Source organism: Argopecten irradians, chromosome 1 (genome assembly GCF_041381155.1).
Source record: "Argopecten irradians isolate NY chromosome 1, Ai_NY, whole genome shotgun sequence".
Lineage (NCBI taxonomy): Eukaryota > Metazoa > Mollusca > Bivalvia > Pectinida > Pectinidae > Argopecten > Argopecten irradians.
In genome coordinates this window covers 74,341,203-74,355,820 of record NC_091134.1, presented here as the reverse complement: position 1 = coordinate 74,355,820, position 14,618 = coordinate 74,341,203, and the positions used below count along the sequence as shown (strand labels likewise).

Genomic DNA, 14,618 nt, shown 5'->3' with positions numbered 1-14,618 from the left:
CACAACACTCGAGGGCTTCGCGTCATACAACCGATTCACTGTCCTTGCAGCCTTCACAACAAAGGGAATCTTGTTCAACCAAACCATTTTTTTTATTTCAATTTATTTTATTTTAGTTCACTGTATATAACCGTCACACCGACCACGACAAAACACCATCACTGTTGATGGCATGGCCAGAAGAAGAAGATAGCGTTAGTAGAGGTGAAGTGGAGAACCAGCCAGTACATCACTGACCTCCCGAGATACAGCAAACGGCTCTGGCATAGGTAAGAAAATTTTGGGAGGAAAATAATAAAGCTTATGGAGACGAATTAACATAAGTGTTAGCACTTGTTTCTGAATTCATGTTATGCCTATTTGGTTGTTTTTGTATTATTATTATTTTTTTTTATTTCAAAAATATTATTTTATTCAGTAATACATATAAATATAGGGCTCTCATTGTTATATTTTAGATCAAATGTATTTCACTCTTCTCTCTTACCTAATAACAGATGTATTAAGAATTTGTGCTTGCATACATTTCAATCATTCGTCTTATCCACTCAAAAAAAACCGCAAAGAAGTTAATTTAATCAATTTCCACAACAGTTTAAAAAATATATCAAGGAAGACAACTCTAACATAAAATAGTCAGAAGGGAGACTTTCATTCCGTTTCATTCTAATATTCCGGGAAAAAAACAAACACATTTACTCATACGGAACACCATATTCACCTTAACTTGCACCAGTCTCTGCATCTTTTATACAGCTATATTCAACATTCACACATAATAACAATACTTATTGTTACAGTAATACTGCATAGTAAATTGGATTGTTTGTGTAATTAAACAATAATAATGATGATATATATAAATCATTATTTGAAGGATATTTTATAATAATAATGATAATAATTACAGGAGGACACATAAAATCGTTCTTTGAAGGACATTTTGATAAAAATATATTCCAAATTAAGAAGACATACTGAGTATAGAAAGGAAAACCTTTCACAAATTAGAAGTTATAGTCCTATTTTGAAAGAAAAAATTTGTGCAAAATTCACAGTATGATATATTGAATAAGAATTTGTTTTTGTATTATATCACTTATAATGAATGAATGAAATAAAGTTCACGTTAAGAAAACTTAAATCAAACGTGACAAACTTTACATTGATGGGGTGCCATATTGAGAACAATTCCACCGCCTCGCGAGCTACAGATCTAGTCAGAAAAAAAATATTCACGACCCACACGTCAGGGAACGACAGGTAGATGAAAACGATAAGGCACGCATGCAAAGAATTTTCAATATTTGTCTTATTTCATTTAAATTGTCACGTGGTCTTAATTTTAGCAATCTGAATGACTTCTCATACAGTTCTTGTTGTTATTCAAACGTTTTATTTTTCAAATCAGACGTTTTTTTTTATACTTTTTTGTCCCTTTATCTTCGGGTCATATATCCAAATTCCACATTCATGTAGTCATAAATGCAATCCATTAAATTGTATTTATAAAAACTGCAATAATATCAGGCAGTAAGCCACTCTAAACAAATCGAAAGTTAGTTTTGCAACGTAATCTTGAAACTGCAATATAGATAAGTAATTTGTAATCAACATATTGTTGTAGAGCTCACATCCGTATGTGGTAACACTTCGGATTTATACTATTTTGTAATAGTTTTACAAAATCGTTTCCTATCCAAGAGACCACGTTTAATGCGTTTCTTCCATCCCGGCAACCCTTCGCGATTTTTTACGGATGAACGTAACTTTCTATCCAATGAAATTCCCAGATGCCCTTGCACATGTTTCATAGGAATCTTATGATCGACTCCCATCATCTATCGAGCGTCGTATACTTTGGCTAAACACGACGACAGAACACGTGTCACCTTTTCACTACATTGGCACATAGAGTTTGATATCCTGAACAGTGTTCGAACACTCTCTGATTATATTTATAACGCAGTTAATATAACTGGCAAATATTTCATGTTTTACATGGTACATGTATGTATTCGAACACAAAAGCTTGTGAATGGCAAAGAAAATTCAAAGATGTTCACATTCATTATCGGTTTAAAGTGTACACGGAATGGGTTGGTATGTAGGCTTGATAAATGCATCATTGGGTAAAATTTAAAATGAAGAAAATTCGAGTTTCAAAGCAATTAAGGTATTAGAGATATTGCGTCTTTTCTCTAAAACGCACGTGAAGCCCCAAGCCATTGACCCCGATTCGTGACCCCTGACCTGTGACGTCACGAGGACAACAGGATCGACGATTTTCGGTGTCTGCATCTAATATGAACGATCTCTATGTAAATATCGATTTTGAAGACACAAATACCTGTGTACATGTCCGATACCTATTTAATATTATCCTCAAGAATACCAGCCGTGTGCTCTACCGACTGAGCTACCTGGTCACCGATGATCGACCCAGTCCAATCCCGCTACATATATATATACATGTATTGATGTACCTATCGTAGGTAAATGAACATCTCTGTGCGATTATTGAATAAGTATACACAATAAAATGTACATAATAATTCATGAACGATGTATATTCGCGGTGTTCGGAACCACATATACATGATTATTACACCAAGGATGTATATGTTTTTGACCATGTTATCAAAAACCCGACTCGGGTCGTCTTATGTCTACTGGTTAAACCCACTTCAAATTCAATTTCAATTTCCAAATATTTTATTGACAAAAAGATGTGAGTTTCAATTGGATTAGACATCAGGCATAGCCTATCTATGCTTCTCCTGATGTTGGTGGTACAAACAAATAATTATATAAAACATATATACATGGTGAGGTTTATAAAAAACAAGGGGAGGTAACTCCTTGATGAGGAATGACATAATTTTTGATCATATTTATTGTAATTCTATAAATCAACAGTTAATTTTCATTTTTTATATTATAACAAATATTATCACATAATTCTAACTATACTTCATAGAATGTATATTTTGTGATATTGGTCCTATTCGCCACAACAGATACAGGCTATAAAGTCCACATGTGTTTAACCAAGGACGTCTCACTTATAAATCCTTGGTTTAACACAATTAGCCATCCACTGATGGGCATCAAGGAAAAAATCTCACAAAATACACATACATTTGATTTGTGGAGTTACAACTATATTTGTAATTACTAGTGTTTACCCATAATTAGTTTCTTAGGAGTTACCTTACTTAAATATTTGATGATTTTAAAATAATACAAGAAAAGAAGAAGAATGAGAATAATATCAACATATTAACAGAGAGACAATTCAAAAATTGAGTTGGGATAAGTCTCATTAGGCTGCCCATAAAGTACAAATATATTGTTAGTTGTTAGTTGCTAGCTGTATCAAGGTGGATCTCCAGGGAAAAAGGATTATAGGTACATGTACATATAAACAATAATGTATGATATTATAAGACTTACCATTACTATGATCTAAGTGGCTACATATACCAGAATAATAAATATTTTATTTACACAAATAAATAAACTTTAAATCTCTTTGTTTGAGCTATATAATTAGACACGTAAGTTAATATATTTCTATTTTCAGTATCATTACAATCTGTACATCCCTGTACAAGGACATTTATACACATATGGTTATGATGATGATGATTCAGATGTTGTTCCAGCGTCAAACGGTGGTTTTGATATTATATATTACATTCAAGGAAATAGCGATATGCAGTTTCAAAAGATTGATTACATTCACACATTGGGGTCAAACCCACTTAACAAAGTTATAACTTTTTCATAAAACCTGCCCGTACGAAATAAAATAAGATTCTAAACATATATGTTTGCATATATGTTAACCCATCTATTAATAGCGTTATGTCTGTAAGAAAACTTCCGAAAGCCAATGTCGTGCTGCGTGAATCTCTATACCTGTATACTGCAGTAACTACATGTAAAACGCGTGCTCAACCCTAGCAAGGATTTATAAGTGATATATACGTCCTTGACCCTAGCTAATATACGGCGGCACAGAAGTGACACGATTTTTTTTTGTGATGTAGGATAAAAAAAAACAACAAATTTTATGTAGGGTGAAATAAAAAAAAATTGTGTGTCACTTCTGTGCCGCCGTACTAATCTGATTACGTAAGAAAGGTGTAGTGACCTATCACGCTTTGTTGATTAGCACACGTCGCGTGTCAAAATACCAGTCTATAGGTAAGTTATAGTGATGATCCGGCTATCATGTAATTATTGTATAATGCCATAATTGTATACTCTTATAAATCATTGGTTTACTTCATATTTGGAGGAAATAAAGAAATAACAATACCGTTCATACGTAAGATATATAATAAGTGTACAAACACTACATGTATATACTTCAGAAAAACCCACATATATATTTTCTTTGTACATATTGTTCCTGGTCACAGGGATCTGAAAACAGAAACATATATACATATATGTTTCTGCTGAAAATAAGTTACAGATTATATAATCATGGACCCACCAGAGTGCCCTAAGACCATTTTTAGACATTTTAGAGGTCTAGATTAAAATACGATAAAAATCATACTCTACATGGTACTATAGGGTGGAAAGCCAAGACCCCAAATTTCTAACCCGCCTACCTTTAGCAACTATAAAAACACATTTCTAGTACATCGTCATAAAAACGGTTACTACCGTTGGAAAGAGCGATAATTTTCCTTTCAAATTAATCCTATATACATCTATACACCATTAAACGAAAAAGACAGAAACATAATGTGCATTTTTTTATGAATTTAGATCTTGCTGCATATACATGTTAATGAAATAGGGCGATCATTTCCAGGTGTATACTTGGGTACTTTCTTATATACGGGCGTGACATAAGCTGTTTTCCAGGCAGATAGCACTTTACCCTCGACAAGAGACTGCTGGTAGATATAATGGTTAGGATAGGTGCTATATCTTCTGTCTATTCTTTAAGGATTTTAGGTTTAAGGTTGTCTGGACCAGCTTCTTTAGTTGGGTTGAGGTTTTTTAGGAGTTTGAGAATGCCTTCTTCTGTTACATGTATTTATCATATTCTTTCAAACACATTTTTATGGTCATTGTTTAGATTCTATAAAGGTATTGTTAGTTGACTTGTTATTTACAACACCGATCACAGGATGTGGGATGTGACACGTATCTCTTACCCCTGCCCCCCTCCCCCGCCGCGACGTGTTATTTACCTGTACAACACCGATCACTGTGGGGTGTGACACGTATCTCTTACCCCTGCCCCTCTCCCCCCGCCGCGACGTGTTATTTACCTGTACAACACCGATCACTGTGGGGTGTGACACGTATCTCTTACCCCTGCCCCCCTCCCCCCGCCGCGACGTGTTATTTACCTGTACAACACCGATCACTGTGGGGTGTGACACGTATCTCTTACCCCTGCCCCCCTCCCCCCGCCGCGACGTGTTATTTACCTGTACAACACCGATCACTGTGGGGTGTGACACGTATCTCTTACCCCTGCCCCCCTCCCCCCGCCGCGACGTGTTATTTACCTGTACAACACCGATCACTGTGGGGTGTGACACGTATCTCTTACCCCTGCCCCCCGCCCCCCCCCCCCGCCGCGACGTGTTATTTACCTGTACAACACCGATCACTGTGGGGTGTGACACGTATCTCTTTACCCCTGCCCCCCCCCCCCGCCGCGACGTGTTATTTACCTGTACAACACCGATCACTGTGGGGTGTGACACGTATCTCTTACCCCTGCCCCCCTCCCCCCGCCGCGACGTGTTATTTACCTGTACAACACCGATCACTGTGGGGTGTGACACGTATCTCTTACCCCTCCCCCAACCTCCCCCGCCGCGACGTGTTATTTACCTGTAATTACAGGCAGCAGTGGGTGTATATGTGTGGTGTGAGGATTTCAAGTTATCATTTTTTTTTATTTTCCAAATGCAATGCAGCATATAAATTTAACAAATACATATATACATAATACAATAATCGTTGTTATGTTTCAAGATGGCGGAGGATAATTCCGATATACTTCATAACAAATTTAACAAATTGACTAATAAATGAGTATGACATACTACAGATTTTCCCAGTTAATTTAAAGATGCTCCACCGCCGACAGACCATAAATTGTATTAATTACTTGAACAATAATTAATGTTTAATCGTGTTTACATGTGTCTAGTTAACACAAAAAAAAAAAATAATATAACATAATTTATTTTGCCTTTGGTGCATGCGCAATCAGTACTTCATTCCATATAGAATATAGTGCCACGGAATTTTTTCGGTATGCAATTAATTAATTTTTTGTAATTTTAACTTGAAGTAAAATTAGAAGCTCAAACTTTCCATTGGTGGTAATGGCGTAAAGTTAGTAACTTTTGTAACTGAAGAAAAATACTAAATCGTCTTCTACTGTTTTCGATAGGGAAAAAATACTATCTGTCAGCGGTGGAGCGTCTTTAAGCTCTTTACATGAAAATAACATAATTAATTTATATACACTTGGGTGTTTGTGGTAATAAGTTTTTATAAACTTTTTAGGTAACTCAGAATAAGCAGGACATAGTAATACAAAATGCATTTCAAAAGAACTACATCATTTTTGTCACAAACAGTACAAAGTCTATCGCCTCTGGGAACGGCGTTATAACGGCCAGCTTCAATATGCAGAGAGCGGGCTTGCACGCGATATTTACTCAATATTTGTTTAGTTTTAGAATTCAAAAGTATCTTTAAATAAAATTGAATTTCAAAGTTATCAACAAAATGTTTGTAAATTTCACATAGAAGAAAACATTAAATGCGCAACGCAGTTCTTGAATAAATATATCATGCAAGCGCTGTGAATACACTTCCAGAAAGTGTTTTTCATTATCTACATTCTGAGAAATCCAAATATTGTTGAAACCACATTTAGGGTGACAGGGTGTGTGTGTGGTGGGGATATGGGGGAGGGGCCCGGGAGATTTGTCACAAATCACAATATATGAATCGCAATATTATTTAGTTGAATCAATAAATAAATTAGGTAACCGATAAATAAATATCGATGTAATTTTATGAAACAGGTAACGATGCTCAATTTTAACAGATTGGAGTAAATAAAAGTAAAAGAGCATGCACAGTATAAAAACTATAATATTAGTGTCATTGAATTCCTATGATTTGAATTGTACTCACAAGAACGTAGATCAATGTGCATTATATTTCTTAACTTATTGTCAAGGACTTCTAGATCCTTGATTTTATATACAATGTTCTCCCATTGAAGAGTCAGAACTCTATAGAGAAGGCAAAAAACGTGCATGTTATATATTTTTCTCCAGTGGCGTAGGAAGATGAAACGTAATTGGGGGTGGGGGGGGGCAAAGGTCCTCAATATTTTGTAACCCCCCCCCCCCCCCCCGCCGCACCTACAGGAGGAGATTAATTCAACACACAACCATATATACTTTTTTGATATATCATTAATATAATCCTTGTACACATTTATAGACAGTGGGGTCGCTAAAAGGAAATTAACGAATACGAAAACTAGTCAAATTAGCGTGTGAGCGCCGAAGGCGCGAGATTTTGGGGTCTGGGGGTCGACCCCGGGAAAAATATTACGATTAAGAATGGCTGAGATGAGTTTTACAATGTATCTTGATGATTTTGCGAGCGCCCGAAAGCGCGAGATTTTGGTGTTTGGGGGGGTTCGGGGGTCTCCCCCGGGAAAAAATATTATGATTTAGAATGGCTAAGATGAGTTTTACGATGCATTTTGATGAATTTGCGAGCGCCCGAAGGCGTGAGCTTTTGGAGTTTGGGGGGTCCGGGGGTCTCCCCCGGGAAAAAAATTACGATTTTAGAATGGCTGAGATGAGTTTTACGATGTATTTTAATGATTTTAAAGCGTTCTTACCATGGTAATTTTTTTTTATTTAAAGTAACCTGCATTTAGAAATGATAATTGTGATAATTATATCGTTTTATCATTGTGCAACCCTGCTCGATCTGAACATACCGGCTTCACACCATCGGCACATTGTTGTGTAACTCAAAATAGTAATGAATTAATGGTCTTGCTAAGACTTATAAACAAAGTAATCTTTTAAGAGACATTTTTTTAAATACAAATGCAGTACGTAGAATCTCTTAATAGACATTTTTAGTGTAGTTCATGTGTATTGAATTTCTACTATGAAAGGTTTGAACATTATGTGCTTGAACGTTTTAGGAAATGCGCCGCGCAGCGGAATTTTTTTTAGAATGAAGTACGAAAATTGTGAAGGAGGATCCTTTTTTCTTTCAATATGCATTTTTAGAACATTTCAGTCGGCGAAAATGGGGGGGGGGGGGGGGGGGGGGGGCAAAAAGACAGTTCCCCCCACCCCTGCCCCGCTTCCTTCGCCCCTGTTCTCTAGAGGATTAATATGTTAATGTTATATCTTTCTTTTCTTTTTTTTTTATAATAAATGTATAAGATGTTCATGCAATAATAACATATATTATCATTTCATTCTTCGAACTGATAAATATGATCCAGGACGTAGACTTCTCACTTATAATTCTTGATATAATCGAGTTGTTTAAATTATCAGATATTTGCCATCTAAATCTCTATAATTATAAAAGAGTTACGTTTTGAGCAAAATATTTTGTATAGTAATGTTTTGTGTGATAATCTCGTTATTGTTCGGACACATTGGCGTAAATATACGGTTTGACTGGTTGTAGTGAGTTGTCTATGAATTAATGACAGATTGATGAAACAAAACGGTACCGACAAACAGGCATATTTAATCAAAATCTGGGCAGTTCGTCTGCGGTCCACGGCCCGAATTTGTGTTCTATCCGGACTGGAAGACCGTCTTCGTGTCTAAATTTATACAATCCGCTAAAACTAATATGGCCGACACTTTCATTGGCAGAGGTGAGAAAAAATGTATTTTCCTCTGTAAATAGCTAAAAAAAGTATATTAATGTGGTTGATTACAGCTTCATAAGACATATCGATATGGTCTCATTTTACGATGTTATTTGGTCCCGTGTTTGTCACAGAGCGAGACGTATGGTTGATTACATCGCCAATATGAGAGAAATAGTCACAAACCACCAGACCAATATTCAAAATATTTTATTGAGCAACAAAAGGATTGGATAATTCAGACAGTGATCCTTTCCTGAGTCAGGCAAAGTGGTTTACATGGTATTAAAGACCACTTCGTCTGGCATAACGTTTTAAAATTTAATTACTAGCCTACTCTTGTCACTGATAAAACGTGAAAATAATCATAACATCATGTCTGTTTATTTATGTAAATGAAATCAAGGACGTAGATGACTTATAAATGCTTGAAGAATGATAGTGACAAATCCTTATCACTTATAAATCCTTGATTAAATCAATGAATTTTTAATTTTAAACTAGTTACATGTATAGGGGAACGGTACAGATACTTGTCGACATTATTTTGTCTAATCTGGTACATGTTTATATATCTGCAGGCTGTATTATCAATCATGATTTGTTTATTATATAATTTGTTGTAAGTTGCAATCAGATTATTTGATCTTATATGATCCATAACCAGCACGATTAATTTAATAGCAGATCATCATGCTAATAGGCATGAAATAGCTGGAATCATGATTAATTCATGGTCTTTTAATTGATGTTCATATGTCACTATATATTGCATTATTAAATTAACTGCTTTTCTAATGCTTCCCAGTGTTTTTACAATAGATACAGACAATGAAAGCTCAACCAAATACTTGCCAGGCAATGCCAACAAACCAGCTCTCATCACGAGCCCAAACAAGAGGAAAGCTTCACATGAGGATGAAGGCGAACCGACGGAAAAGAAAAAGTTTGCGATGAATTTCAATATGAAAAAAACTGTGAATAATGTGCAATTAGGAAGCAATTCTAAACAGAATGTGACACCTATAAAAATGTCTTTATCTTCACAGGTGAGTATGTACTTTATGGTTTACATAAATTTTTGTCTTTCCTTGCAAGTTTGACAATATTTACAAGGCTATTACACTTGGTTTTGATAAAAGTTTGGCTTTGGAAATGTAACCAGTATATAGATATTTTCCTTTGAGTGGAATTGATTTTGTTGAGTGAAGTTTTTCTTTTCTTATAATCTATTATGGGTTAGGTGCATAAAATATCATTAATTAGAACAATGACCAAATTATGTTAACAATCATGATATATCCTCTGAGTACAGGTATGTTCCAGTATATACTTAAAGTGTTCATGTTTGTAATTTTGGAAGTAAAAAAGTAGATTTGTCAATGAGAAGTGATGGAATTAAAAGAAGGCATGAGTATCTTAGATAATAAGTTTCCATTGTGAAACAAATTCATAAACAGGATTAATTACAGATGACACGTTACATGTATTGAATTACCAGGTATTATACAAAAGTTAACGACGTTTTTGATGATTTTCAGACGACTAGAACAGTTAAAAACACCATAATGCAAGAGATGATTTCAATTTCGTGATTTTAATAAAAAGGATTGAGATATATATATATTATTTTCTTTCTTTTACTTTAGAAACCAAAGGAGTCCTCTGCCACAGTAAAACCCAAAACAGCAGCTGTAGCCAAAGCATTCGCTGAAGATGTAGGTCAAGTTCTATTAAACTTTTTACGCTGTCTGACTATCATGGTAGATCTCCCATTGTCCTTTTCCTTGTGAACACAACAGTATTAACTGAACTTATGGAACTTTGTATGCAGCTTAGCTTACATTCAACAACATTTCAAAACATTTAAAAACTGAGATCTATGAGTCAGTACATGACTTAGATTTTGAGTTTAACTGATTTGTGTAAAGGGACGTAACTCTTTATCAACATTACTATGACGTAAATATTTAAAAATATTTTTGTTATTTAAGTGTTTACTGTTAAAAAAACCCAACCTAAATATGTACAATATTCGACAGTACATGAATTAAAGAGTCTTTACAATTTACATAATACATGTAGTATGGTGGTATTTGACCTTGCAAGCATGATGAATCTCCATCAAGCTTGTTATATACAGCCTAACATCAATCAGATTGAGAATGTAGTTATAACTGTCTGTTTTAGAGTGATGAAGAAGAAATGCCGCCTGAAGCAAAGATGAGGATGAGAAATATTGGAAGGTAAAAATACTAACAGTTCATTATAAACCATACACAACACTGATCAATGTTATTTATACGAACTGTCACTTATTAACCATTCTTTACCATAAACATTGACTAAGGATTATGAAATTATTATTAATTAAAGACCCAATATCTTTACAAAACAGCTTTTAATTTTTCAAACTTGAATGTAAAAGGAGATGGATGATTTTGTAGTTGCAAAAGGTTTGTTTTGGAAAGGTAGCGTGCCTTTAAACTAATTCTTTCATTTTGGAAAAGGAGATATCAAAATTAAATCCATATATTAAAAATATGAGTCCCTCAAAATTTCAATATTTTATTTTGGTGAAGTAATCATAAGGAAACGCTGAAAGCCATATTTATTTCAATACAAATATATTATTATTGCAGTCAAGCTTCTTTATTAAATTTTTGTCATTTTGAAATAGAAAACATGAATTCATTTCTATATATTTACAGGGACACGCCCACAGCCGCTGGACCAAATTCGTTTGGAAAAGGACGACTAGGGTTCTGTGATAGGCAGAAGATGGTAGAAAAAGAGATTATTAAACATATGGAAGAAGTTGGAGAAGACTGAACATTTTCATCAATTTTAACTTTTACATTTTTTCCAATCGGAATAAAAATCTTTATATTACTTTTGCAATGCAATTTTGCACTACATTCAATGACAAAGGTTTGATGGGTTTACCCAAGGGTACACTTAATATGGCACTTCAGACAGGTGTTTGACTTACTCAAAAAATGGACCAATGACGTCTACTGTTATATTGGGAGGTAATGGCTTAATCCTTCCCCAGCAGTGTGCACAATCCAAGGTTAATGGTTCTCAGCTTCAGGGTCAATATCTGGAAAGTGTTCATGTTTACAGGAACAATGGACAGTGGTTCATGTGATACAATTTACAGATGCCTTCACATGCTGTAGATTTGTCATTAAAATCCAGCAAAACATCACTTTATATAAGGATTTACATGTCAATGTGAAGATTAAGGGGACGTAATACAAGCTACAATTGGAGAACAGTTAGCTACAGGCTATATGACGTTCCTCAGTGTATGGTGGTGTACAGATATTTCTGTTATTTTACTAACAACTAAAAGGTCAGAAGGTTTAAAGGTCAGAGTTAAAGATATACTCCAACAATTGTTAGAGGTTACATAACACATGACAACAAGACACTTTTTGATATTGCATCGTTTTGCATATTCAACCAATGTAATAAGGGTGGAATAAGGCCTCAAACATGTGTAGGAGTAAGTTGAAGGATGCTGAGCAAATTTTATAGCAGATTTAACTTGAATAAAATACTTTTACCTGCATTTTTTTTTAAATTACATATATGTAACAATATGTGTGTTCATTACATGTGTGTGTTGATGTTGCTGATGTTGAATTATTAACTGTTCATTCTCTCGGTTATGTTTAAAGGTCTTTGCCATTAGGTCAAGGAAAGATGATGAGCTAGCCATTGGATTTCATATTAAGGGGAGATAATCAGTGTAAGAAATCGGTACATTTATGTTTTTGCAATGACTAAATTATTCAAATTCATTTCATGACAAATTTTGAGTTTTCCCCCTATTAAAGATGAAAAATTAAAATACTGATCAAATGCTTTCTTTAACTTCAGCATGCTTTCCATTCCTTAAAAATATTAGTGTCTAAAACATTTTAATTCCTTTTAATATTTGATTTCAACAAGATCAACTGTAATATAAGTGGATATCAACTTTGGGCGACCTTTTTTGAAAATCTTTTAATTGATTAGGCTGTGTAAAGAAAGATGTCCTGTATGTTAAAGGAAATGTATTTGAGAGTTGTACACAACTTAGCTAGCAGGAGTATTTTGAATGCCATTGGCTTGAGAATGCGAGTTTTACAATACTTTAGATATAATTTAATTCAAAATCAATTTTAATCTTTAGATTCTTTTCTTAATCATTCATTCATTCATTTACCAATTAATATTAGGCTATTCCATTCTTAAATGAGAACAAAATATTTCTTATAGCAGTTATAGACAATACAGAGGTACTTTTCTTATTGCCCTATGGGTATACATCCAGAAGTCAGACAAACTCCATGTTTGCAAATGAAGTTACTTATAATAATAATATACTTATTATAAAGTTCAAAACCTTGCAAAATACTAAGTAGCATGGTAAGGAAAAAAAATAATTTCATTATAAAATTTGAATATTACCAGGTACTCATGTAATTAAAACAATCAGTGGGTTAGAAAATGGGGATGAATTTGAATAATTGCACTCTTTAGCTCACCTGGGCCGCAGGACCAAGGTGAGCTTATGCCATACCGTGGTGTCTGGCGTCCGTCGTTCGTTGTCCGTCCGTTTGCGAGTTGTCCGTCCGTTTGCCGTCAACAATCGACTTCTTCTCCATAACCGCTGATCGGATTTCAACAAAATTTGACTGGTAGCATCCTTATGGGCTACTAACTGAAAATTGTACAAATGATGGGGCTGACCCCCCAGGGGCCTGAGGGGCGGGGCCAAAAGGGGTCAATTTGGCTATTTCCATTTAAAGGACTTCTTCTCTTAATCTAAGCATGGGATAGCACCCAAAATGCAATGGTAGCATCCTTATAGGGTGATGATTCAAAATTGTACAAATGATGGGGCTGACCCCCTGGGGGCCTGAGGGGCGGGGTCAAAAGGGGTCAATTTGGCTATTTCCATTTAAACAACTTCTTCTCTGAAACTACTGCATGGAATAACATCCATAATGCAATTGTAGCATCCTTATAGGGTGGGGGTTCAAAATTGTACAAATGATGGGGCTGACCCCCTGGGGGCCTGAGGGGCGGGGTCAAGAGGGGTCAATTTGGCTATTTCCATTTAAACAACTTCTTCTCTGAAACTAAGCATGGAATAGCATCCATAATGCAACTGTAGCATCTTTATAGGGTGGGGATTCAAAATTGTACAAATGATGGGACTGACCCCCCGGGGGCCTGAGGGGCGGGGTCAATTTGGCTTTTCCATATAAACGACTTCTTCTCTGAAACTAAGCATGGGATAGCACTCATAATGCAATGGTAGCATCGTTATAGGGTGGGGATTCAAAATTGTACAAATGATGGGGCTGACCTCCTAGGGACCTGAGGGGCGAGGTCAAAAGGGGTTAATTTGGCTATTTCCATATAAATTACTTCTTCTCTGCAACTAAGCATGTGATATATAAACAAGCACCCATAATGCAATGGTAGCATCCTTATAGGGTGAGGATTCAAAATTGTGCAAATGATAGGGCTGACCCCCCCCCCCCCCCCCCCCCCCGGGGGCCTGAGGGGTGGAGTCAAAAGTGGTCAATATGACTATTTCCGTATAAACGACTTCTTCTCTGTAACTAAACATGGGATTACGCTCATAATGCAATGGTAGCATCCTTATAAGGTGGGGATTCAAAATTGTGCA

The 14,618-nt window shown here is 35.3% G+C and overlaps 1 protein-coding gene across 1 annotated transcript; it reads left to right on the top strand.

Moving 5' to 3' along the window:
• The first annotated feature begins 8,842 nt into the window (after window positions 1-8,842).
• LOC138307905 (PEST proteolytic signal-containing nuclear protein-like) lies at window positions 8,843-12,785 on the top strand. Its single transcript, XM_069248836.1, has 5 exons — window positions 8,843-8,932; window positions 9,749-9,975; window positions 10,576-10,644; window positions 11,117-11,172; window positions 11,638-12,785. The coding sequence occupies exons 1-5, from the start codon at window positions 8,908-8,910 to the stop codon at window positions 11,756-11,758; spliced, it is 498 nt and encodes a 165-aa protein (XP_069104937.1). The 5' UTR covers window positions 8,843-8,907; the 3' UTR covers window positions 11,759-12,785.
• The last annotated feature ends 1,833 nt before the right edge of the window (window positions 12,786-14,618 follow it).